General features: G+C 39.6%; 1 protein-coding gene across 12 annotated transcripts in view; it reads left to right on the forward strand.

Annotated features, from left to right (window-relative positions):
* Positions 1-4,468: 4,468 nt before the first annotated feature.
* Positions 4,469-26,974, forward strand: part of ARAP2 (ArfGAP with RhoGAP domain, ankyrin repeat and PH domain 2) — a 177,602-nt gene continuing 155,096 nt past the window's right edge. For 2 of the 12 annotated variants that reach the window (XM_070612990.1, XM_070612994.1), the window contains exons 1-2: positions 4,524-4,657; positions 18,151-19,216. In XM_070612990.1, the coding sequence (XP_070469091.1) occupies positions 18,309-19,216 (908 nt within the window). In that variant the 5' untranslated portion in view covers positions 4,524-4,657; positions 18,151-18,308. Of the gene's footprint in view, positions 4,658-4,751; positions 4,942-4,964; positions 5,258-9,231; positions 9,437-18,150; positions 19,217-26,974 lie in introns of those variants that run through there. The other 10 variants (XM_008516861.2, XM_008516864.2, XM_008516863.2 and 7 more) reach the window with 8 other exon arrangements.

Raw genomic sequence — 26,974 nt, forward strand, 5'->3', positions numbered from 1 at the left:
AAGGGTGATGGTATTTCAGGAATACAGATGGTAATAAGAAAAGCTTCTCAATATCCCCAATGCAAAGCCTACTGACAAGGGTACCTCAATAGTGGTAAACACAAAAGGCAATGGGAAAATCCAAGAAGGAGCGTTGTATGTGCCTGAATATGTCACATCATTTTCCCCTAAAAATTAGGCACCAGAAAAGAGGTCTTTGTGGTTGAAACTTTAGAAGTCTTCTCTGGGGCATCAGAGCAGAATGCTTAAGGCATTAGACTTTGAATCCACATTACATGGGTTCAAATCCTTTCTCCCTTATTTACTGCTTGTGAGTTCTTAGATGAGACACCTTTTTGTGTCTATTTCTTTACCAGCTAAAAAAGGAGATAATGATAGTATCTACCACCTAGCCCCTTGAGAGGATTAAAAGAGTTCATAATGTGTAACAATGTCTGGTACATGGAATCTATGTATCACAGGATCTCTACCTCCCTTCAATTCTTGTACATTAGTCTGAACTGCAAACCAGTAACCTACTGGAGTGGGGCTAGCGGTGTGTAGCCTGAAACATCCTCAATCGATTCTAGTTTAGGATACACACTGAGGTCATCTGAGAAAATTGGTTTAAAAAATAAGGAGGTGAAGAGATTTAAAACAGATTAAGTAGTTATTTGTGGGGGGACATGACCTCACAATTTTAAGTGTTCCATGTTAGTACAAGCATCATTTTAAAAGCCATTCAAAAAAACAAAAACTGGTGGAGATCACTAATGTACATATTTGAGATAAATGAGAAAAAACAACTTCTTAATATAAAGCAAGTGGGAACTTGTGGTTTGTAATAAAATTCCCAGTGACAGAATCATAAAAGGATTCAGAAAATTAAGTATCATCAAAAATTCAGACAGAAGTGAAAATAATATGCTCTGAAAAAAAAAAAAACACTGATGATTCAAAATGTGGCTTTCATGATGAAGTCATTGATGTCAAAGTTGCATTTTAAAATTTGGATAAGGGCCGGCCTGGTGGCGTAGTGGTTAAGTGCTTAAGTTCCATTTTGGTGGCCCGGGATTTGCCGGTTCTGATTCCGGGTGTGGACATGGCACCACTTGGCAAGCCATGCTGTGGTAGGCGTCCCACATATAAAGTGGAGGAAGATGGGCAGGGATGTTAGCTCAGGGCCAGTCTTCCTCAGCAAAAAGAGGAGGATTGGCAGCAGTTAGCTCAGGGCTGATCTTCCTCAAAAAAAAAAAAGGATTAAAATTTGGATAAAATTGTTTTATAATATATGAATGGAAAAGTAGTATTTGTGCATTAATATGTAATTTTACTTTTATAAATATTTATTTAAAATGATGAATTAAATATTATAAGTAGACATCTATTTCATCTACATTCTTAAAACTTTATATTTGGCAAAAATAACATTGGATTTTCCTTTAGAGGAAAATCGAGAGATTACTTTAAATTCTGTTGTGTAAATAATTCTGGGTATCAGAGATTTGGAAAGACTTGAGAGGGAGGTAAAATTTGAACCTAGTCTTGAAGGATAACTGGAGAAGATAGGATAGAACTCCATGTACTGAGGGACTACTATTTTCTGGGAGCCTTAGATATGCAATCACATTAAATTCTCTTAGGTATTATTATTTCCAGTTTACAGATAGGGAAATTGAGACTCAGATAAGTTAATGAGTTTACTCAAAATGCCGCAACCTACCCGATCAGGCTTCATTTTGAGCACAGGCCATTTCAGTTCCTGCACTGCCCTTTCCCTAGGAGGCCATCCAGTGCAGAGGGTGGACCCTGAGAACACTGGGTTGGAATTCTTTCTTCCTTATGGTCCTACTCAACCTCTCTTTCTAATTTTTTTTTATCACGAGGATAATAACACTTTCTCTTCAAGGAGCTGCTGAGATAGTTAAATGAACTTTTATGAGTAAAGTGCTGAGAATAGCAATGGGCGGGAGTAAATATTCTATGGGTGTTAGCCTCCATGACATAAGGAAAACGGGAAGGAGGAAAAGGAGGGAGAGGAGGAGGAGAGGAGGATTTCCACTGTCTCAAACTGCCTCCTTCAGAAGCAGAGTGCACTCTGGGTAGGAGAGATGGGACCAGCAAAGACACATGGTCTGGCAAGGACATAGCTATACTTGCTGTCCTACCAAAATTCAAGGAAATGGGGTTGGGAGGGGTCACCTTGGAATAAATCCAGCCTGGATGGAAATTACTGGGAATATATACTCCAATGGCCTTGGCAGTAAACAGATTTTCATACCTTAATTCTTATAAAGTTAATTTTCCTTCTACTTTGTTCCCTGAATGCCTCACTGTGAGGGCTGCTAAATAAATATAGCCTAGGAATACAGCCTATATGTGTTCAATTTATCCACTATTTACTACTTAACCTAAGTCTCAATTAAGCCTATATTTATAAAATTGGAAGAAGAATTCCAACTCATAGAATTGTTGTACATATAGAACATATATGTTAGGCATTGACTAAAAGCTGGTATGATTAATGAGCAATTAATAAAAAGTAGTTTTTGCCATATTTTCTCAGACATCTTTTGTTTTCCTCCATATATTAAGGTTCTTAAAATCAGAATGCATCTTATAACCGATGTATACATTCAACGGAGGGCCAGTTGTTTTTCTTTCACTTCCCAGAGCTATTATTAAATCATTGGTGAGCCTTAGAGCCCTTAACTTTACTTCCCTGAAGAGAAGACTATAAACCCACAGGTCATGGCGTATTTGCTAACCACTGTATTCTCAAACCATCAAAAAGTAAGTGCTCAATAAATTTTCCAAACAATAATGACAATAATAATGAAGAAACTAAGATATTGTTGGAAAGTGGAACAAAGTCCCAATTAGTTCATAAAATCCACCAAGAGAAGTAACTTGAGGACAAAGCAATGCTTGACCTTCTGAGACATACCATACTGATGTCAGAATTTCTGTTTATTTATAACCCACCTTGTTCAGAAAAGGATTTAAGATGGCTTACAAAGATATAAATAAATGAAAAGTATGTGAGAACTCTGAGAGAGAAAACAAAATAAAACAAAACAGAGTATGGACCTACAATGAAGCCAGGAAAGAACCATATCAATAACATTCTACAGGAATCCAAAGAAAAGACAATTCTTGAGGTTTAGGAAATGTCAAGGTAACTTTCCTGGCGGAATAGGGCTCGCTATAGTTTATTTGGTTCAAAAGAAACGGGAGGTTTGGCGTCTCTGGAGCGTGTCACAGCGCCTTCTGAGTCCCCCCAGGGCAGGGGGCTGCTTTTTGGCAGGTATTTTGATGAAGATGACGCCTCCCAGAGCCTGGGCTCCTGGGAAGCTTCCCACACGCTGGACTTCACCAATTATCTCATTTTCATAATAAGCTCACCGCCCTCCCTAATTGCTTCACTTCCATCAACAGGTACAGGGGAAAGATAAGGGCATTTCATCTTTTAAGGGAGAGAATTTCAGGTACAGTCTGTGAAGAGATGTTTACCAAAAAAATAAAAATAAGGAGTTGGCCTTTGAACTCACTAGCAAACAAGTGGATTTTATGGACTCAGGTATTCGGGGGCACACACGGATTCTTTGGGGAGGGATCCCCTTATTGTCTTTTGCTGCTTTCTTATGATCACTTCTAAGAGCAATGTCAAGGTCCAGCTCTAAGGGAAAAACGTTAAGAGTTTGCCAGAAGGCACCGGGGCACGGTTATCCCTTCTCTCTACGGGAAAAGACAAGAAAGGGAAATTTAGAAAATCACTGAAGAGGCTGTATTTCTCAGGGGAAAGAGTTCAGCTCTAAATTGAAAATCACCTCCATATTCGAAAGCTGTGGCTTCTTGGGCAAGTCGCTGTTTCCCTCAGACTCCTCAAGTAGAAAATGGGGCTCTTAATCCCTTCCTCGCAGGGACGGTTTGAAGGAGGAGAATCCTATATAATGGACTGAGACTCATCAGCTCGGGCTTGGTAAATAGATTCCCGGGCCCACTGAGTGCAACTCTAGAAGCAGCCTGGGAAAATGAGCGCCCTAGATGAGTCTTAAGTCTGGGAAACGCTGAGGTAACAGGGACAGGATTTAGTAGAGTAACACTAATAATCCGTGGTGCTGCGGTCCCGCCCACTGGACAGGCAACCCCCATCCGTGCGCACCGACAAAGGAAGGGGCACGGGTGCCGGGAGCTCCCTCCCGGGCGGGTCATGCGCTCGCCGATCCCCGCTCCGGGACGCGCCCCCACGGCTTCCCCAGCCCGCCCGCCCGGGAGCCTCGGGGCCGAGGTGCGCCAGGTGGCCAGAGTGCCAGGCGCGGCCACGTCGCGGCGGACTGAGTCAGCCGCCCAACTATGCTGCGGAACCGGGGCGGCCGGCTCGCCCGCCCCCGCCGCTGAGCCCCGGCGCCCCCGCGCCCCCGCGCCCCCCGCCGGCTCCCCGCCCCCGCGGCCCGGGCAGGAGGAAGCGGCCGAGGCGCGGCGCGGAGCACCTGGGCAGGGCGCCGGGCGGGCGCGGCGCTTCCGGAGCTGCGCGCCCGCCGCGCTCCCCGCGCTCCCCGCCTCCAGGTGCGGCGGCCGCGGCGCGCCGGCGAGTGACAGCACCGCCCGCGCGGCCGCCGCCACGCAGCCGAGCCGGGGACCGCGAAGGAGGAGGCCTCGCGCCGGGGCCAGACGGGTGAGGACCGAGCGGGCGCGGCAGGGAGAGGCGCCGGCGGCCGGACTCCCCCGCCCGGCTCTCCTCGCCTCGCCTTCGGGGCTGGGCTGCCGGCGCGCGGGGCGAGCCCCGGGGGCCGTGGGTGGGCTGCGCGCCGGGGCCGGGGCGGGGAGGACTGGCTCAGGCTGGGCCGGGGCTTTCTGGCACTTTTCCGGGTCCATTTCCAGAGCGCAAAGTGCTTGGCTCTGGTTTCTGCGCCTGGATTTCGCTCCCGCGTGTGGGCGTCTTAAAGGAAACCAGAAGCGGTAAGTGATACAGAAACTCCGCTGACTAATGCGTTTCGGCCCGGGAGGGTGGCAACCGGGATAGACAACTAGCTTCTCCCCCCTCCCCAAAATAAGTAAATACAAAGGAGCTAGCTGCCCTTTAGCGAGTTTCAGGCACCAAGTTATTGACTCTAGTGGGAATGAGTTTGCTCCCATCTCTGTGCTCCCTCGCATCTTGCTTGTTAGACGCTTTGAGACAACAGGCCTGTTAATTCACTTTAATTAGAATCACTTGGCCTCCACCTGCCTGAACCCAACACCTTACACGAGGACGTATCGGCAGTGAGTTTACCAGGTTGATTTTTCTCGTTTACTTTTGGAGACAGGTCTCTTGGGAGAATGGGTGTCCATCTCATTTAGTAAAGTTCACCCTGGCTTGTTTTCGTCTACACTTCCTTCACCTCCTTGCGGCGATCCCGAGTTATTTCGATATGGGGGAAGGCTTCGTGAAATTATGTTGTGAACTATAATCTTTGATAATTAGAGCAAAAATAGAAGCTCGTTTGTGTGGAATGATGACATTTTGGGCTGTTGTAAGTTTGCATGGTGGTAGCAACATTTTTTTTTTTTGCGAGGTTGTCCTTGAAGTAGGCTGCTCAGTGGAATATATCCTTTTGGTAGAAGTGTATTCAATGAGAAGCTATTTTTAAAAGTACATTTAATCGGATGTCATTGTGATTACCAATAATAGTATTGTACCGACAAGCCCAGTATTGATTTCCCCCGGCACTTAAGCACTCTACCCCCGCGCGGGTTTATGGAACGTTGCCCATAAATAATTGGAAGACGAAGTTATGGCTGTTTTAAAAAGGAAGCTAACTTTTTTCGAGAAAAAAAAACTCTAAACTCTTAGTTCTGATTTTCAAGCGCTTACAGGAGAAATTCTGAGGGAAAATTCTCATGACATTCCACTGTTTAACAATGTTTTAAAAAAGAAAGAGAAAAGCAAAATGGGTCACGGAACTAGGCTAAAGCCTAAAGTGGAAATATCTTGCTGGCTCCTTTTTAAATGTATATTTAACACTTACACAGTTAAGATGGGGCTTAACACCAAGAGTGTTTTATATAGACTTGATTTGTCAGTACTCAAAGATTAACTTAAATTAAAATGTACCTAAAGGGTAAGTCAGATGACTTGGTTAAGCTTATTTATGTGGGCATGTATGTGTTTGTCTTTTTTCGTTCCTCTGTAAGCCTGTCAGATTTTATATGGGTTGTCCATGAAAGGAGAAGCGGATGCTACCTTTAAAAACAAATTCTTAATCATTTAATATGAATATAAGTTTCTAGCAGTGTGAGGCCCATAGATACTCAATTAATAAACTTTTCAATTCAACTACTCTTAGTCACTGTGGTTAAGTATAGGACTCATTATAATGAATTGCAATGTTTTTGGAAACTCTTATATGAGTACTATGAAGTTTTAAAAGCCTGCTTGGGACTCTCCATTATGGACTTTATGATATTGAATAAGGTATTTCTTTTTGTTTTGTTGCTTTCTACCCCACCTCCCTGCATCTTCAAGAAAGTTTGGTGAAAGAGGCTATAAAATTGCCAAGTATAAATGGTGGTCATTGCTTTAATAGCCTTCGTTTAACAAGTTTTTTTCCCTCATTTATTTATTGACTCCTTTATTGGATCCAATCTTTGCTGAGGGATTTTTGGAATGCTCTGTAAAATATTAATTAGGTAGACTTCTTATTAATGTTGGAAATATTTCTTAGATTTGACTACAGGTAGATTGATGAGAGATTAGATGCTGTGAGATGTTTTCTTAATTTTTGCTGTGAAGTCCTGCACCCCTGTAGTTGATCATTTCAGGCCTTTTTTTTTTTTTTTTTAAAGTATTGGCCAGATTAAATATATAATGATGGTTAAACCATTTTGCTCACTAATTTCCTTGGTTGAAATAATAGTCAGTGGTATTCTCCTCACATGATCCTTTCTAGTTAGAAATCTGACTTGTGAAATTTCGTTGCAGTTTTGACTCAGCATAAGTTTATTTCCTTCCCATGCTATGGAGGAAACAAAGGAGTCTTGATCTGGGGTGGAGGAGTCATTTGAGCAGCTTCAGGAGTAAAAACTACTAGTGAAGAGGTGGGGAGAATAATTTTCTTTTTTTAATGCACGAAAGTGGATGGGTAGATGAAGTACTCAGGGCAGGAATAATAATGTGTATCTGCTTTCATGGTTCTCAAAAAAATGGGATGCAAAAAGAACTCTCCTGGTTACATTACGTAGCTTTAGGAAGAGGTTACTCAGTTTGGAGTTGGAGAGATGGTCAGGGAAGAGCAGAAGAGAAGTGTGATCTCTGTGCGGGTTGGAGACTTGGGGTCCTTGAGGTGGTGGTGGTGAAATGGTTGCCGAGACTCTTGCACAGTATCTTGAAGTTCAGAATCCTTAGCTTGCTGTTCAAAGCCATCCGCAGCCAATTCTAGCTTCCCGTTCTGGCTTCACCTTTCATTACCTGTTGAACTCTAGGTCCGTCCCACCTATTCTCATGACTCGCTATTGCCTGAAGGCATCTTCTCCGTATCCCTTTAGGGCATTCCTTCTACTTCGGACGCTGCTGTCTCCACCCGCTGCCTCTTCCTGTACATCTTGAAACGCCCCTCCATAGCTCCTTCACTGATCACTCCATCCTCAAAGCTCTGAATTGCTGCATATTTCTCTTATATTCATGGAGTTGATTTGAGATTTCTAGAGTTCCTTGGCAGTCATGAAACATGGTGGTGCTATGTAATTAAAAGTAAAACAATACTGAAAATGTAAATCATGTGAAAGTCAGGCTTGCAAAATTTGATTTTTCTTATCATTACTATTGAAGTGCTTTTTTGGGGGTACATCAGAGTCTTCCAATTTTGATATTTCTTCTTTACTGATACTTACCGAGTAGTAAAGAACTGACTGTTGATATACGTGCTGTTTTCCTTTGCTTACATGTAATCATATCTAATTTATTCGTTTAGATTTTAAACTTTTAGAGAGAAGACAGTGAATCTTCACTTTCTTTGTAGCACTTAACACTGTTCTCAAATGAAATAATAGGTGCTGTTTTCCTGACCTGCAAATGTTTCCCGCTGTTACGTTGGAGAGAGTAGTTCCTTATTCAGTGTTCCTTAAATATTTATTGAATGAATAAATGTAGATAAGTTAAGTCAATAAGTTGGGAGAAATTTGCTGAGATACCCTCTTTTGCTAAGAAAAAGAGACTTTGACAGTTATGGGGCCAATAGGAATAAGCCCTCAAATTCAGTTGGAAAAGAGGTCAGGGTGCTATTTATAAATGTGGAGGAAGCTGTTCACAGTAGGCCATTTTGAAACATCTGGTTCTTAGTCTAAAAAGCGACTCAAATTCAGAGAAATGGTGAGGTGCACATTTGTACTAAAATTTTAAAACTAAAATATAAATGTGTATATAAAAAAGGGCACGTCATAAATGTACATTTTAAAATCTTTTTATTGAAGTATAATGAAGTTTACCTGAATGAAGTTTAGTGAAGTATAATGCTAGTTTTGACCTGAGTCAATTAAGCATTGAAGGTATGTTTACAATAGCATGAAATGGAGCAGAATCCTGAAGAATATGTGCCCATGAGTTCTAACGGGTCTGACTCTCCTCCTTTCGGCTAGATGTGGCTGGATTGTAGAGAGGGGTAGGTGGGGCTGGCACTGGACAGAGGCAGCCGCCTGGGTGTTAGGGGCAAACAGGTGGGAGTTTTCCACAGTGGTGCAGGCTTCAGATAACTATTCCTTTTCGTTCACCCCACTTCTGCTCTTGTAGGAACTCGGGAAGATGAAATCTTCTCTGGTTGCCCAGGAATTATATAGCTTTTCTTTAAAGATCTCTGAGTTAGAGTTGAAACAAGTCTCAAGCGTTAGCCAATTAACTTAAACTTTAGATGGACAGCTTGAAAGAGAAAAAACTTACTGAAGATAAGGAGATTATCAAGCACTTAACTATTGAGATATTATCTAAAACACCTAAACTTACGTACTACTTATGTACTAATAACTTCTCATAATAAGTAAAGGAATTATCACTTCTGAACTTCACCTGATGTGGAAATAGATGTTAAATTATAGATTTTGAAAGCGTTCTGTTTTTCCCATTGCACAGTAAGTAAAATAATCAAAATGTAACTTAAAACAATCCTTCTCCTTGATTCAAACTGCGGCGTGCTTTTGCCCAGAGCCTGGCTATTTTCAGCTCAAACCTCAGTTATTCTCCGTTTAGCAGACACTAATTAAATGCTTATCGCTTGCCAGGGACTGTTCTAAGATGTTTATGCACATATACTCATTTGATACGCAAATCCATCCTGTGAGGTGGCTGCTTTTATCATCACTGCTTGCAGACGCCAACAGTGAGGCTCAGAGAAAGAAACTTTCCCAAGGTCATACCGCTGGCACACGGCAGAGCTGGGATCACTGGTAATCAGTGTGATCTGTGTCCCAAGTCTAAAGTCTTCAGGTAAAGTCATCCTTCTCGTTAGTGTAACCACATTTGTATTTTACTAAATTAATAAAACTATGTTTACTGATGTGGTAGGTGCTTTGTAGGTTTATTAGAAGAAGAATTTACAGTGCTAATTTAAAGCAATGTAATTTTACTGGGCAGATAGAAGAAGATCAGTGAAACCAAGTGCAGTAATATAATGCATAGGACCAAGTACAATATTGTATACAACAAATGAATTGATAATAGCCAAGATTTCTTGTACATTTATAATTGGTCAGGTACTCTTGCATATACCTTACATATTTTACTTGTTTAATCTGAACAGAAATCCTATCAGATGTGAGGTGAATTATTCTCGTTTTACAGATGAGGAAAGTGAGCTTTAGGGAAGTTAAATAACGTGATCAAGGTACATAGTTAACAAATGGGGAAGGGCGACTGGAATTCAGGTCGCCTGATTCCAGAGCACTGTGCTCCCTGTACATCTGCCTGGGTGGAAGTAATGCGGGATTAAAGGGCGATGGGACAGACTCATGGTTGTGGTGGTACACACTTGTAAGACTTGAATCGGCCCCCAAAGGAGAGGAAAAAGTCCAGGTACGTACAGGGAGTTCAGTTTGAATACAAGCTGAGAAGCTGGCCCGAATCTTCTAGTCTGTCTCCCTGTCTCCTTCTTACTGTGGTAGAAAAAGACACATAATGTAAAATTTGTCACCTTAACTGTTTTTAAGTGTACAGTTCAGTAGTGTTAAGTGTATTTACGTTGTTGTGAAACAGGTCTCCTGTCTACTTTTTCATCTTGCAGAACTGAAACTCGATACCTGTTGAACAACTGCCCCTCTCCTCCAGCCCCTCTAACCACCATTCTACTTTCTATTTCTATGCATTTGACTACAGTTGTCCTTTGGTATCCGTGGGGCATTGGTTCCAGGACCCCCACCGATACCAAAATCTGCGGTTGCTCCAGTCTCATATGGAATGGCGTAGTATTTGCATATGACCTACGCACATCCTCCTGTATACTTTAAATCATCTCTAGATTACTTATAATACCTAATTACAATGTAAACACTATGTAAATAGCTTTTATACTGTGTTGTTTAGGGAATAATGACAAGAAAAAAGTCTGTACATGTTCAGAACAGACACAATCATTGTAGGTCTTTTGATCCCAGTTGGTTGAATCCACGAATGCAGAACCTGCTAATGTGCAGGGCTGACTGTACTTTGGATGCCTCATATAACTAGAATCATATAGTATTTGTCCTTTTGTGACTGGCTTCTTACACTTAGCATAATGTCCTCAAGGTTCATTTATGTTGTAGCACATTGCAGAATCTCCTTCTTTTTTAAAGCTGCATAATATTCAGTTGCATGTATGCGTCACATTTTGTGTATCCACTCATTCGTCAGTGAACATTTGGGTTGCTTCCATCCCCTGTCTCCTGTTGCATCACATTTAAAGTTAAACCTTTAAGACCATGGTCAAGTACCTTTTGGAATAATACTTCAACACTTTCTGTTCTAGTCAAGCTGGATGTTTTTGTGTGTGCGTGTTGCTTTTTTTTTTTTACCATCACCATTGACTGCGCTGGTGAGCATTGAATATTTGCTTTGGTCATATTTGATTATTTGATTTTGGCTTCAGACTGTTGTACTGTATCAGTTATACTGTATAGTTCTGCATTAGCTGTCTTTCTGCAATGATAGATGCAAAATAAGTTTTAATAAACTAAATTCTATGTTATTATTGACTTACACAGTAATTTCTAAGAAGTTCTCCCCTAATTTTTCATTGTCTCTTAAATCTCAAACACTTAAGTGTAAATAAATGTAGTATTTCGTATTTAACCACTTACATGGATACATGTGCCAATAATCAAACCAAAAAGGTGAGTAAAACTTGAGCTTGCAAGGCACAGTATATTTAAACACGATTTTCCTCGTGACTGTAAGTCCTTATGCATAGCTAGCTAGACAGGCAAAGAAGAGGGAAAATATGGAGTCCTTGATACCCCTCTACTGTTAAATTGATTGTATAACCAATAGGAGGCATTACAGTTAATACCACACATGGCAGAGTCAGACTCTTAGGATTCTGGCTCCACTGTTTATCTGCTGTGTGGCTTTGGGCCTGAGACTTTCCTCCCAAGGCAGCTGTGAAGATTAAATGAGATGCTATACAGATAGTTTGTAAACACTCCACAAATATTGGCTATTATTATTAGCAATATAAGTCTGAGGGAGAATGGTAGAGGGTAGATGTTTTGATGGGCAGGAAAGAGTAGTGGTCAAGGTAGAGAACATGGAACACTGGAGGTCAGAGCCTGTGGGTGACCACGGTTACGAGAGATGGCCAGGTTGCGGGAACTGGGCTTCCTGTATGGGGCTTATTGGGGGTAGTGTTGTCACAAGCTAAGGTAGGTAAACAAATGGTAGAGGAGAGGGATACTAAAGGACCAATTTTACAGTGTTCTGGGGACGAAGCACTCAGGCTAGAACAATAAGTTAGGGTTTGTTGACCTTTGACCTTTAGCAGTCTGCTCTGAACTATGGGAGGGAATAATACGACAGCAAACATATTTTCTCAAAACCACTTCCTCTTCTGCATGGTTGTGGGGAACAAAGTGGAACTTGTTGTCTTTATGAATACTTGGAGTTAAATATTTTGGTATTAAACAATGAATTTGCTTGATATACAAATACCGTGATACCTATTTCTTGTGATTATATTCTGTACTGAAGCAATGGTGGAATTCTGTAAGACCTGTAGCTTGAACTAACTAGTTCAACATGTCATACGTGTGGAGCCCCCTAAATTTTTAAGTGATTAGTTATTTCTCCACAGTAAGTTTATTAGCAACTTGAAGGCAGGGACACTTCTGTTACCTATAGTGCCAGGCACCCTATGGGGGTGATTAGCTGTAGAGGATTGGAGGAGTAAAAGTTGTACTTGAGGTTTCTACTTTGGGTATCATTGTAGGATGTCGTAAATTACCTTTCCTATCTGCTGGTGCCACTCAATCATTATGACTAGTAAAAGCATTTTCCCACACATTTCTGGATTTCCCCTTGGGAGATAGTTCCGCTCCATTGGGAACCACTGTTCTGGAATACAATAAACTCTCGTTGTTCTTAGAATCTGTAAGACTTATATTGATAACATTGAAAAGTTTCACTATTCATGTGACAGCTTAATTTCTTCTTATTTGGTAGATATTTTCTAAGGTTCCTTTCAATCCTGTCATCCTATGATTGTTAAGCCTATTATTTTGACACATTTGCAGTTTCTAAATACTCTAAGGCTATAGTTCCAATTTTAAAATGGTATGCTTTTTTTTTTTAAAAAAAAAAAGTGGAGGGGCTGGCCCCGTGGCCGAGTGGTTAAGTTCGCGCGCTCCGCTGCAGGCGGCCCAGTGTTTCGATAGTTCGAATCCTGGGTGCGGACGTGGCACTGCTCATCAGACCACACTGAGGCAGCGTCCCACATGCCACAACTAGAAGAACCCACAACGAAGAATATACAACTATGCACCGTGGGGCTTTGGGGAGAAAAATGAAAAAATAAAATCTTTAAAAAAAAAAAAAAAAAAAGTGGCTTAAACTTATGCCTGAATCAATTGTACTGTGCTACTTTTTCCCCTCCTGTAAACTATTAGTCAGGCAAAGGAGATTCCAGAAGTTATCAGCACTGAATACTTAATTACCTTATGGTTTAATGAAGTGACCCACGATTTTCAGTTGTTTTCTTTCCTAGCTCAACTGGGGGTTATGACAAAGCTCCACTGGTAATGGGTGGAGGATGGGGGATTGGAGAAGGGCTCACTGTGGTCCTTTTCCTTACTTGAGGCATCAGGATGGGGAAGGCCAACCCATGAATTTTTAAAAGCCACATAATTGGCTTGGAATGCTTCTAGCTGTCTTCCTACCATCCCCCAAGTGCTGATTTGAAGATCTCTTATAGTGGTTAGAAGATTGAAGAAATCTGCCCTTGAATCCTGTCTCTGCTCCTCGCAAATTTGATGACCTAGTTTTCTCTCTCTACATTCTGACAAATGCGTCGCGAGGTGATTTTGTTGTTGTGTGAACATCATGGAGTGTAGTTATGCCAACCTAGATGGTATAGCATACTACACACCTAGGATATATGGTATTAGTCTTATGGGACCACCATCATATATGCTGTCTGTCATTGACTGAAACGTCGTTAAGTGATGCATGGCTGTAGTAGCAAATGCCTCAAAGATAGATAAAGCAAGGATAAGGAGTAGTGAGGCACAAGGCATGCTTGTATGCTTGGGGGATTAGGGAAGGCCTCTCTGAAGGGGCACATTTGAGCAGAGACCTAATAAAGTGATGGAGTGGGCCATGAGCCATGGGTACATGTTGGGAAGGGCAAGAGGTAAGGTCATGAGGTGGGAATTGGTCTGAGACTAACCTGGCGATGATTAAGTGATGGAGGGGAAAGCCAGGGAAGAAGTTGGGAAGTTGTAGGGAGTGACTTGGTGTGACTTTTGTTATAAAATGAACCATTCTGGCTGCTGTATTGAGAATATACTGTGTGGCAGGGTAGTGGGGTAGGACGGAATCAGGGCTTTCAGTCAGGAGGCTATTGTAGTGGTCTAAAATAGACCACGTAGTGGCTTGGACTTCGATGTGAGCCGGAGAGGTGGTGAGTAGTTGGTTCAGGATGTAGTTTCAGGGTAGAGTTTAGTAAGATGATAAAATAATGTTTACTAAGTGATATCGAAAGTCAAGCATGTAGCAAGGGCTCCTAAATGTTACTTCCCTTTTACTTCCTCTTGCAAAGGGGTCAGGATAGGATGGGCAAGTGTGCAACAACATCTGTAATACCAAGTATTTGTCCATCCTCTGAGCATGTACTACATCTATGTCATGCATTGTGTTTATAAACAGATAATTTGACTAGCATGTGTTAGGCAGCTTGTATGGGCTGGTCATCATCTTGGCAGAGTTATTAGTTTATTATGGGATAATAAAACAATAATTATAATGGCAAACACTTATGTAACATTTGTTGTGTGTAGTTGGTGTTCTCAGTGCTTTACAACAGCCCTGTGAAGAAGGTACTGTTATTATTCCTATTTGCCTGATGAGGAAACTGAGGCACAGAGAGGTTGAATACTTGCCTAAGCTCACAAAACTGCTTAGTGGAGGAACTGAGATTTGACCTGGATTGTCTAGCTCCCAAAGCTTGGCTTTTGCACTGCACTGCCCCGCATCTATAGGTTAGTTAGTATGGAATGAATGGAATGTGATTAAATGCTCTAAGAAGTAAATGCTGTAGGAATATGGAAAAGAGGGTTTATTCTTGTTCAGTAGAGACCTTGTGAAGGAAATAGCATTTAAGTTAGACTTCAAAGGATGGGAAAGATTTCAGCTGTGGGAAGATAATGACTGTAGTGATGAAAATAAATAATTATAATGATGGACGTGAATGTTTACCAAGCACTTACCAGATACTAAGCACTGTTTTAACACTTTTGATGGATAATCTCTCTTAATCTTCACCAGCACTAGGTACCTCTGAGTATTTCCATTTTGTGTGTAAGGAAACATACAGACATGTGCCTGTGTTTACAGTGCTAGAAAGTGAAGGAGGTTGGTTTGAGTCTCACTGCAGACTCATGGGCAATGTGTTAGGAAGGGCATTCCATCCAAGGGAAGAGAGTGATGAGCTTAGGCTTGGGTGGGATGGTGTAAAGCATATTTGGGGAGTGTGAGGGATTTAAAATTGTAGTTACTGAATTTTGCTGTCCCAAAGATGACTGGGATGTGTTACAGATACAGATTCCTGGGCATGTTGTCAACAGTTGTTGCTGTACAGCACATCCATAGACCAGTACCTCAAGAGCCATTGACCTGGAACGCTGTACACATGCCATTGTGCCCAGTGGAGGGCAAAATGTGGAGAGTTTCAATTTCATGTTAACGAGTTTGCACATGGTAGACTTTTGTAGAGTTGGGCATGTCCATCTCTTTGCAGCTGATGATGTGTGTATGGGCTAGAAGCCTCTAAAGAAAGAATTGGATCTGTGAACACCCTTGCGTGATCAGACAGTTAAAAATCCAGTGATTTTAGGATGGAGTTGACATTAAAGTACAGAGAGGATTGTAGGGCCTGTGGAAGGGAGCCTCTTCCACATTATGAAAAGGAATCAGGTTCATTAGCCATATTCAACTTTTGAATGATAGGAGAGAGAGGGTTTTTGGTGAAACATTTGGATATCCATCCTTGCTTCAGCCACCCAAGATGCATATGTGTATACTCCAAGGGAAGGAAAGGGCTTTGTGTGTTAAAACACACATGCACACCCACCAAAAACTAACAGAATGGGCCTCTCAACCACTTCTATCGCTACTGACCTCTCTCCTCTCTCTTAAACGTGTTCCAAGCGCTTTGCAAAGTTCCAGGATCCTACTTATAGGTATATATGGAGAAAGGAGTGATTCATTCTGTTTGAAGGGGTCAATAGAAAGCCTTCACAGAAGCGGTAATACTTGCCTATTCAGGGTTTTTAATAGTGCATAGGATTTTGCAAAATGTTTAGATTTGTAAGCAGATACAGAACGTGCAAAAGGTATGGGGCTATTAAACATTGCTGCTTCAGGAACGATAATTAACATTAATGAGCTAAAGTGAGTGAAGGATGTTGGTAGAAATGTTTGGCACGGGTTGAACTTGAGCCTAGAGTGAGTATATAGGAACACCTACCTTGCAGGAAATATATGAGTTATGGTATCTGGCACACAATTGCTGTTTACATCAATAGTAGCTGCTATTATTATTGTTAGACCAAGACCAGACTGTGGTCTGGCGCCATAAGGAGCTTAGACTTTATCCTGTTGAGAATGTGGAGTGACATGCTAAATTTGGATTTTCAGTGGTTCACTGATAATGGAGGCTGGCCTGAGGGATTTGTTCAGAGATTGTTGTAGTAATCCAGGCGAGAGATAATGAGAGTCTGAACCATGGCAAAGGCAGTGAGGACCAAGGAGTGTATGAGTCAGTTTGGGCTGCTGCAACAAAATACCACAGACTGCCTGGCTTAAAAAATAGGTGTTTATTTTCTCATAGTTTAGGAGACTGGGAAGTCCAAGATCAAGGTGCCAGCCAATTTGGCAATAATTATTTCCATTTTGTGATGTGCAAAAAAATTATTTACCAAATAATTGTGTAGAACAAGAGTGGTATATCTGAGAATCAGGTTTGTATATGGCGTTGAGGTTTAACTTTCTCCTTTTTTTCCTCTAACATTTTGTCATTTGGAGTGTGACAGAAGGATACCTTATTGGCAAAGGCATTTCCTGCCTTTCATCTCTTGCTTGTGTTTTTATTTCTCTGCTTCTGCAGTGCTGCCTGAATATGATATGTACTTTCCCTTTTTCCATATACCTGTTTGTCAGTGTTGGCTGATATTTTTAAACAGTTGAGGCAATAGTTCATGGGCTGTTGACATGTAACACATGCAGAGTCGGAGTTGTGTCTTTAGAGAGCTGTTTTGATATATGATTTCCAGAAACTTTGCATCAACGCTTGTTCAGATAAATTTACCTTGTTTGAGTGTCTCATTTTATTACTTCAGTATGTGGCTGTTATGCATATTCTGCACTTTTTCTTTTTATTTAGGCAGACAGAAATTTGCACATATCATACATTTTCACAAACTGAACACAGCTATGTAAACAGCACCTAGATAAATCAACTTTACAGAAAATTTAATGATGTTGTTTGGGAGAAAAATGAACCTATATGAATCTGCTGTGGTATATAGGAGGAAAATGTGACCTTTAAACTTTTTCCTTTTACTTTCATATTAACTTGTTTCCTGTTACCTAATGTATTTAAGAATTAACTAGTCAACTAGTCTTATCTTGTATATCAATATTGTACGTATAATGCTGCTGCTTTTTTGAAGTGAAAATTATTGGCCTGAGAAATATGTACTAACTGCTTTTTAAGAGTCTTTGAAGAAAGTGTATTAAAGGGAGAAGTTTTTCATAGCTAGTAACTGTTAAGAAAAATTATCTAAAATTTGGAAGTCAGGAGAATGTGCAGCATGTTCTTTCAATGCCTTGTGGGGATATTGTTTGACAGGCCCCCCCCCCCCCCCCAGGGCTGTTTAATTCTAATTCTCGTGCTCCACTTTCTCTTTACTATTTGGGTAGAACTCAGAACTGGGAAGTTACTTGTTAGCTTATAGATTTTTGCCCGGTAGAAAGATAACCGCAAAGGTTATGGTTTTATTGCCCTGTAGGACAATAAACAGTTTTGTTTTGTTTTGTTTTTAAATCTAACCTACCCATCTTATTCTAACACTTAAAAAAGAAAAAAGCTTTTTCTGATGGACTGTAGAAACTTGTTCCGCAAATGATCTTGGAACTAGTCTTAACTATCGTACCGATTCCTTCATTAATTAATGAGTTGAATAAAATATTTGACACATGTTCATTTTATATTTGTGTGAGAGTCATTTTTTACCTTTTTGTAAGTAGTATTTGATATTACTGGAGCATTTCTGTCCTGTACCCTCACACTCTGCCTGGGAATTGACTTTCTGGGGCATGCAAAGTAATGCTAAAGATTCTAAACTCTCAGCGAAAGTAATTCTCTTCATTTCTATTGTGTTTCTTCAGAGAGAATTTACAATGTAAAACTAGGTTTTAATAACCAAAATGTTCTAATGAATTTTCTTTTTTTTCAGGCTTAAACACATAAAGCATTCACTGTGGAGAAAATAACATTTTGAGACATTTTTCTGTCACAAGTGATAGAGGAAAAACCCCTACAGAAGTGCACTGTCCTGTGTGTGCATCCACTGTCCTGCTTTTTGTAACTCAGCTTAGTAATGAAGTCACCATTATGTCCTCAGTCAGTGAAGTAAATGTTGATATCAAAGATTTCCTGATGAGCATTAATTTGGAGCAGTATCTCTTACACTTTCGTGAGTTTGGTTTTAATACTGTGAAAGACTGTGCAGCAATAAATGACAGCGTGCTACACAAAATTGGAATATCACCTACGGGGCACCGGAGGAGGATACTTAAACAGTTACAGATAATCTTGTCAAAGATGCAAGATATTCCAATCTATGCAAACGTTCATAAAACAAAGAATGATGAGACTTCAAAGGATTGCCGTGCTCCATCTTCTGATCAGAACACCTGCATAGAACTTTCAAATTCAGGTAGAGTTCAGACACCTAGCCCAACGCAGTTGGAGACTGTTACAAGAAATCTTGATCAAAATGATGTTAGTGTGGAAAATAGCCAGTCTCTTAAATCAGATGATAAGCTGTCTCTTCCTAAACACAACTTTCCCATTCCAGAAGAAGAACCACACCTGCATTTGGGTTCTTTTCAAGATTCTTTGTTTGGTAGTGAAAATATTAAGATAGGATCTTTGATTACAAAGACGACTGCGGATCATGCAGTTGTGGAAGAACCAGTAGAAAAAGTTGATTTGATCTCAGAAAATGTAAGCCAGCTTACTAATGCAGACCCTGAATGTCTTTCTGCCTTTGGCTATTCACTATCAGAAGCAGCGCATTCCGGAAGTGGAACTAATGGTTTCTCTGAAAGATCACCACCATCCCCATGTTTTCAATTTCAAGGAGAAATGGTTGTAAATGATTTGTATGTTCCATCATCACCAGTCCCCGCACCTGTGAGAAGTCGGAGCAAATTGGTTTCAAGACCGTCTCGATCTTTTATGCTAAGACATCGACCTGTACCAGAGATTCCAGGGACAATAAAAGGAATTTCAGGGAGGTAAGAATTTTTATAAGCTGCAAATATTCAATATGCGGGAATTTAGTTATTTTTAACCGTTATATTTTCAGTGTTCTTTTCTAAATTTGACATTAACGTACCTATTCAACCAACGTTTTCTTTCTTCTCTTTTAAAACTTTTTCGTCATTCTGTTGCTCTTGTATGCTCTTTCCCAAAGTCTGTTTCCAACTCGTAACTGCCTGGGACTCGAGCTTTCTCCCATTTAATTGGGGGAATTCCCTTCCCCTAATTCTACCTGGATTTTCCTTCCATACCTTCCTCCACCTCTGGTATTATGTTCTTCCATGACTACAGTTTTCGTATTTGAAAACTTGGTCTCCCCAACTAGATCATTTGTTCTTTGACGGGGGCCGTGTTTCTGACATTTGTATCTCTATTGCCTGGCACAGTGATTGGCATGAAATTAGTAATTCATCACACATCTAGTCAGCACCTACTTGGTACTGGTCGCTGTGCTAGGTGTGAAGGAGGCAGAGAGGAATAGAGGGGCTGGAAGTGCAGTGTAGAAGACAGATGTAAAAAGATGGTAACAGTTCAGTATGGAAGCAGGTCCACCAGAGACAGGAACTCGAAAGAGGGGCCTAACAGCGTGTGGGGTCATTAGTCCCTTGAGGTAACTGGTGGAGTCCAAGAGCTGACTTACTGAGAAAGAGCTTTCATTCCTTTCTCAAAGTTATGCCTACAACAGTTGTGGTTTTCTCCAGGGCCGTGGTGGGGTATTTTTTCGCGAAAAGCTTAACACTTGTCTCTCCGCTGAGAGTCATGAGGTTGTTCAGGTTTGACTGTTACTGCTGTGGCACCAAGTGCGATTACAGATTTCCTGCATAGGCTCTAGGCTGGCCTGTCTGCAAGATCCTCCCGCCACTCTGTCCCCATGGCTGGTTCTCTTGCCCTTAGGCACCTTTGGTAATTACAGTGCAAAGATCCTGGTTGCATTCATAAGAGAAAATGTGCATATTTAGTGTTTGCAAGAGAAATGCCACAGTTTACAAGAATATGTTAATTTAAGTACCTTCCATTAGAGCATAAACTTTTTGAGGGCAGAGGCCCTAGTTTGTCTGTATTTTGGCATCCCTGGTGCCAGTAGCAATGTCTAGTATTTACTAGGAAATCAATAGTAAGAGTCTCATTTAGTAAATACCTACGTGCTAGTTTGGTTTATAGTTTTCCATGGGTTATCTAATTCTCACAGTGACCCTGTGAAGTGGGTATTATTCGTATGTTATCTTCAGAGCTAACAGCCTTAGTCAGCCCTGGTGGTCTAGTGGTTAAGATTCGGCACTGTCACCTCTGCGACCCGTTTGTTTCCGGTCGGGGAACCACACCATCAGTTTGTCGGTTGTCATACTTTGATGCCTGTGTGTGGCTGTGATACTGAAAGCTAACTGATATTTCAAATACCAGCGAGGTCACCCATGGTGGACAGGTTTCAGCACAGCTTCCAGTCTAAAACTAGGAAGAAGGACCTGGCCACCCACTTCCAAAATGATTTGCCGTGAAAACCCTATGAACGGCAGCAGGGCACCGTCTGATACAGCGCTGGAAGTGAGAGGATGGTGCAGAAGGACTGGGCAGGGTTCTGCTCTGCTGTACACAGCGTTGCTTGGCGTCAGAATTGACTCTACGGCTCTAACAAGAGAAAAACTGAGCCTTAGGTTAATTTTCCCAGGATCACATGCGTAGTGAACTGGGATTTTATTCTAATACATCTGATTCCAGAACCTACTTTTCTTAACTGCTCATTTAGTAAATATTCTTAAAAATGTTGATTGCTTGTATAAGAATGGGAGTATTTACTAGGAATGTAGAAGATCACCAATTTATGTTCGACACTCTAGCTTTAAAATATTTTGCTAATTTTAAACAATTAAAAGCAAGTGAGAAAGGTCTGCTATGAATATGCAGATTTTTTCCTTTAAAATGCATTTTTATAAATTCTATGAAAATATAGACTATTTCAGTATTTACAAAATTTTGACTTAAACGTGTAAACAATGAATCAAAATTTAAATAGTTATTAGTTTGATTTATTTTTAGAGGATAAAGGTATCTATCTGCTGGATACTTTTTCTTTTTGGTGATGAAGATTGGCCCTGAGTTAACATCTGTTGCCAATCCTCCTGTCTCTGCTTGAGGAAGACTGTTGCTGAGCCAACATCCTTGCCAATCTTCCTCTGTTTGTGGGATGCCACCACAGCATGGCCTGATGAGCGGTGTGTAGATCTGCACTCAGGATCCAAACCCACAGACGCTGGGCTGCCAAAGGGGGGAAACATGTGAACCTTAACCACTGCACCAGCCGGCTGGCCCCAATCTGCTGGATACTTTTTACAAGTAAAAAGACATTACGTTTACACTTTTTTATTTTTCATAATTAAAAAAACTCTATTTTGAAAAAATATATTTTGAACTGCAACTTTTGCTAGTTGATTAAAAAAAGTTTTGTGATAATGGTGTAGACTTTTGTGTTGTAATCCTTTTGTAATTATCATTTATTCTTATCCTAAGGACATTTTTTTGGAACTTCGTAGATTGAGACAATTATATGTACATTATAAATTTAATGTTCCCGGTCTCTGCTGTAGTTAATACACTCTCATGTTTTCTGAATTCAGATTTGTGTGTTTTAGTTAGATATTATGTAACCTCAAGGCAATTTTAAATTGCTGCCTAATGATTATGATGTTTTCTTTTGACTTCAATTCCATAATGATTTATAGTTCGTCTGTTATGAGTTGTAAGAACTGCATTTTTTAAAACAAACATTCTGAGAAATGGTGGTCCATTTATGGTGTGTAATTGATTATTTTTTTTAGTGTGGCTGCCTTGCCTAAGTGATAGGTAAGTGTGGATCATCAAGGGAAAGCTTTAACATTAATTAGCCTTTAGGCCACTGCTTTTCTTGGCAATTTTAGTGATAAAAAATATGTGAAAAAATAACATCTGTAGGTATGCTAAAGATTCACTTTGATAATCAGTTACTTTTTGCAACTTCATGTTTCACTTAATATTATTTTTGAGATTTGTCTACATCGATGCACAAATTTTATGCAACTGCTATATAGTATTTTATTCAAAGAAAAAAACCACAATGTATTTCCGGGGTAAGTTGTTGACATTTTTGACTATTACAAATGAAGAGTGTTCATGCTTCTAAGTACTTTAAGAAACAAATGTGCGCATTCAGTTTACCAGGAGGACCAACCATTCTTTTCTCTGGTGAAAACAATAACACTTGGCTCATTCTTGCTGAGGGTTTTCATTGTGTTGGGCACACCTTGTGCTCTTTAAAAGCATTATCTCATTAACCCTCATAATATTCCTAGGCAGCAGGCCGTTTTTTATTTCCCTTCAATAAAATAGGAAGCCAAGCTCAGAGCTGTTAGGTAACAACTTGACCAAGATCACAGAAGCATAATAACAAGAGAGAGTGATCATGACTGCTTTTCATTATGAGTTTTTAATTTTTGCAAATCAACTATATTATTTTTCAATTTAAAATCAGTTTGCCGTTTTCAGGATGACTAGTGGGAAAATAATAGGGTGAAGGAGGCAGAAAAGAGGAAAGAATGTAGGCTTTGCACAGATCAGAACTGGACGTGAATGCTGGCTTTGCCTCTTCCTAGCTGTGGGACTTGGGCTGGGAGAGCCCTTATTGGTAGGATCGAGACCCGGGTCCTCCCTAGTAGGGCTGTTATGGGGATGAAATATGAGATGTAGATATATAAACCCCTAACATATTGCTTGGGGCGTAATAGGTATTAGAATATAAAAAGCTTGTGATAATTTATTTTTAGATGAATGAGAATATAAATTGCTGATCACCAGTTTTCAGAGCAATTTGTTTCTTGTATTGAGCTAAGCTTTCATCTACAATAGATCAAATGAACCTGGTTGATAGATTTGGTAATTGATAGTAAAATCAGTAAAGATCGTCACAAACTTTTTTCTTTATGTTTTATATGACTAAGACTAAAATCAACAAAATATGCTTCAAAATACCACTAATGAGGGCCCAGCCCAGTGGCGTAGTGGTTAAGTTTGCAAGCTCTGCTTTGGTGGCCTGGGATTCATGGGTTCAGATCCTGGGTGCAGACCTACACACTGCTCATCAAGCCATGCTGTGGCAGCATCCCACATACAAAAAATAGAGGACGACTGGCACAGACGTTGGCTCAGGGACAGTCTTCTTCAAGCAAAAAGAGGAAGATTGGCAATGGATGTTAGCTCAGGGCAAATCTTCCTCACCAAAAAAACCCCAAAAAACCAAAAAAAAAACAAACCACCAATCCAAAACCCACTAATGGGTATACTTAAAATAGTCCAAAATCTTTTAAAAAAGTTTTTTTCCAGTAAATTAAAGTTGAAGTTTTTATTAAATTAAGCATTGTGGTTTAGAATAGCGGTTATAGAGCTAGACTGCCTGGGTTTGAGATGCAGATTTATGATTGACATTGATTATGATGAGACTTATGATTGGTACGACTGTGGGAAAGTTAGCACCTTTATGTGCCAATTTTCTTCTTTAAAAATTGCAGATAATAATAGTTCTTCTTAGGCTGTTTGTGACTAGATACATATCTATATAGTCTATATAATCTATATATAAATATCTATCTATGTAGATAGATATATATGTATTATGTGTGTGTGTTTATTTGTAAAATTCTGAGACCTGTCTGACATACAGTAAATGCTTAATGAGAATTAGTAATATTCATTATTAGCACAAGTTACCAAAGACGTAGAAAATTTGAGTGTTGCTCTACTGAGTGGTTCAAATTATCAATATGTACTTGTGTCAGTAACATACAAATTTGAGGAAACAATTCTAGCCATATAACAGTACCAAGATTCTGGAGATAATGAACAAATAAAGGGTAAATTACTTTGTGACCTTTTGGTAAACTTGTATGCCCCTCCCCTGCCAAAGACAACTTCTATCCTGACTTTAAAAATAACAATTACTTCCTTGCTTTTAGGTACCTCTTAGGTATGTGCCAAACAATATAGTTTTGACTGTTATGTGAACTTTTTTAAAAAAAATGCTATCATATAGTGAATATTTTGGTTAAGCTTATTTTGCTTAACTTTGAGACTTATCTATGTTGGTGCCTGTGATTATTGATTGTTCATTTTCACTGCTGTATAATATTTCACTGAATGGATATACCATGATAGCCATTCTACTGTTGATAATTATTTCATATTCCCAACATCATCTGCTATTTTACGTATAAATAATATATGTGTACAGACATATGTAAATCAGCTTTATTTATATCTAATTTACATACAATAAAATAGACTAATTTTAAGTGTATAGGTTGATGAGTTTTGACAAATATATACACCCATGTGACCACTACCACAGTCAAGATATAGAACATTTCTATCACCTCCAAAAGTCCCTTTTGTTCATTTGCCTTAAATTACCCTACCCCCTGGGAGGCAGCCACTGGTCTCACTATAAATTAGCATTGCCTACTCTAGAATTTCGTATAAATGAAATCATTTGACAAGTAATGTTTTATGTCTAACATCTTTTATTCATCATGATGTTTTGAGATGCATCCATGTTCCTGCGTGTCAGTTTATTTGTGTTGTTGAAGAGTGTTCTTTAGTGTGAATCTCCTACAACTTGTTTATCTATTTGCGTGTTGACAAACATTTGGGTGGTTTTTTTCTTGGAGCAAATCTATGTGCATGTCTGTTGAATATATACCTAGGAGTAGAATTGCTGTGTCATAGGATATGCTTATCTTCTACTTTGGTAGATAATGTAAAATGGTTCTTATAAAGTGGTTATACTAATTTATATTAACACCAGCCGTGTATGTGCATTCCTTTTGTTTCATACCCTCAACAACATTTGATTATTTAAAAAAACTTTAGGCATATAGGTGGGTGGGTAGTGATATTTCATTGTGATTTTAGTTTGTATTTTCTGATGATTAATGAAATTGAGCACCTTTTTCTTTCTTTTTTTTTTAAAGATTTTATTTTTTCCTTTTTCTCCCCAAAGCCCCCAGGTACATAGTTGTATGTTCTTCGCTGTGGGTCCTTCTAGTTGTGGTATGTGGGACGCTGCCTCAGTGTGGTTTGATGAGCAGTGCCATGTCCGCACCCAGGACTCAAACCAATGAAACACTGGGCTGCTGTGGCAGAGCGCGAGAACTTAACCACTTGGCCACGGGGCCGGCCCCTTGAGTACCTTTTAAGGTGTTTGTTGATCATCGACCATGTTCTATCTTTCGTGTGGTGCCTTTTCAAGTCATTTACCCCGTTTTTTTTGGTGGTTGTTTTGAATTGCATTTTCTGTCTTTCATAATGATTTTTGCAAGTTGCTGATGCACTGTGGATATGAGCCCTTTTTGAATATATCTTCTCGCCTTTCATATGTTGCTTTTTTATTTCTTGATGGTGACTATTAATGAATAAAAGTTCTTAATTTTAATTTAGTCAAATTTACCACTACTTTCCTTTAAAGTTAGAACTTCTGGTGTCTTAAGACACATGAGGGCGTTCTATTTTATCTTCTAGCTTTATTGTTTGGCCTATGATGCTGGGATTTATAATCCTTCTTGAATTGATTTCTGTGTGTACTCTGAGGTCGGAGTAAAGAATTTTTATACCATGTGTATATCCAGGTGATCTGCTCATTAAGAACATGTTTTCCTCATTGCTCAAGATTGGCATCTTTGTCTTAGATGAAAATTGGGCCCCTTTATGGACTCTTTATTCTACTTCACTAACCTATTTATCTATCCTTTTATCAGTAACGTAGTGTCTTAATTACTATAGCTTTGTAATACTTCCTGATCCCTGGTAGAGTGAGTCTTCTCATGTTGTTCTTCAAAAGTGTCTTAGTTATTCTCGGGTCTTTGCTTTTTCATATAAATTTTAGAATCAACTTGTTAAAATTCTGCACACCTGTAACTTTTGATTGAGATTGCATTGACTCTACAGATTAATATAAGGGGTACTGACATCTTCGCAATATTCAGTCTTCCATATGTTCCTCCATTTAAATAGGTTTTCTTCAGTTTTCTCAGTAATGATGTCTAGTTTTTTCATTGAGTTCTTGCAGATCTTTTGTTAGATTTAATCCTGGGTTTTGATTTTTTGTTAATGCTCTTACATAGTATCATTTTTAATATTTCATTTTGTTTGCTGATATTTACAAATATAGTTTATATTTTATGTATCAACCCTGTAGACAGTAAGTTGCTAAATTAATTTTTTAAACAACTCTTTGAGGTATAATATTTGTATTAAAAACTGTACCAATTTAAAACATATAATTTGATAAGTTTTGAAAGATGTATAAACCTGTAAAATTATTACCACAATCAAGAAACAGAGCAGTTCTTAGTGTGTTTTTACAGTGCATCCCTCATTCACACCCCCATATAGAAAGATATAGATGTATCTTTGTGCCTTGTGCTTGGCTTCTTTCACTCAGCATGATGATTTTGAGATTCATTTATATTATTATGTTTAGTGTGTGTTTCTTTTTAGTAGGTTTTTTTTTTTAAATTGGATAGTATTCACTTGGGTCCCTATACCACTGTTTGTTTATTGTTCATCTGTTGATGTACGTTTGGTATGTTTCAAGTTTTTGATTAATAAGGATAAAGGTGCTATGAAGAAAGATCACGGAAGGTTTTTCTGTGGACATATGTTTTCTGTTCTTTTGAGTTTCTAGGATTGGATAGTTGGGAGCTTAACTTAGG

This window comes from Equus przewalskii, chromosome 3 (genome assembly GCF_037783145.1).
Source record: "Equus przewalskii isolate Varuska chromosome 3, EquPr2, whole genome shotgun sequence".
In the NCBI taxonomy this organism is placed as follows: Eukaryota; Metazoa; Chordata; class Mammalia; order Perissodactyla; family Equidae; genus Equus; species Equus przewalskii.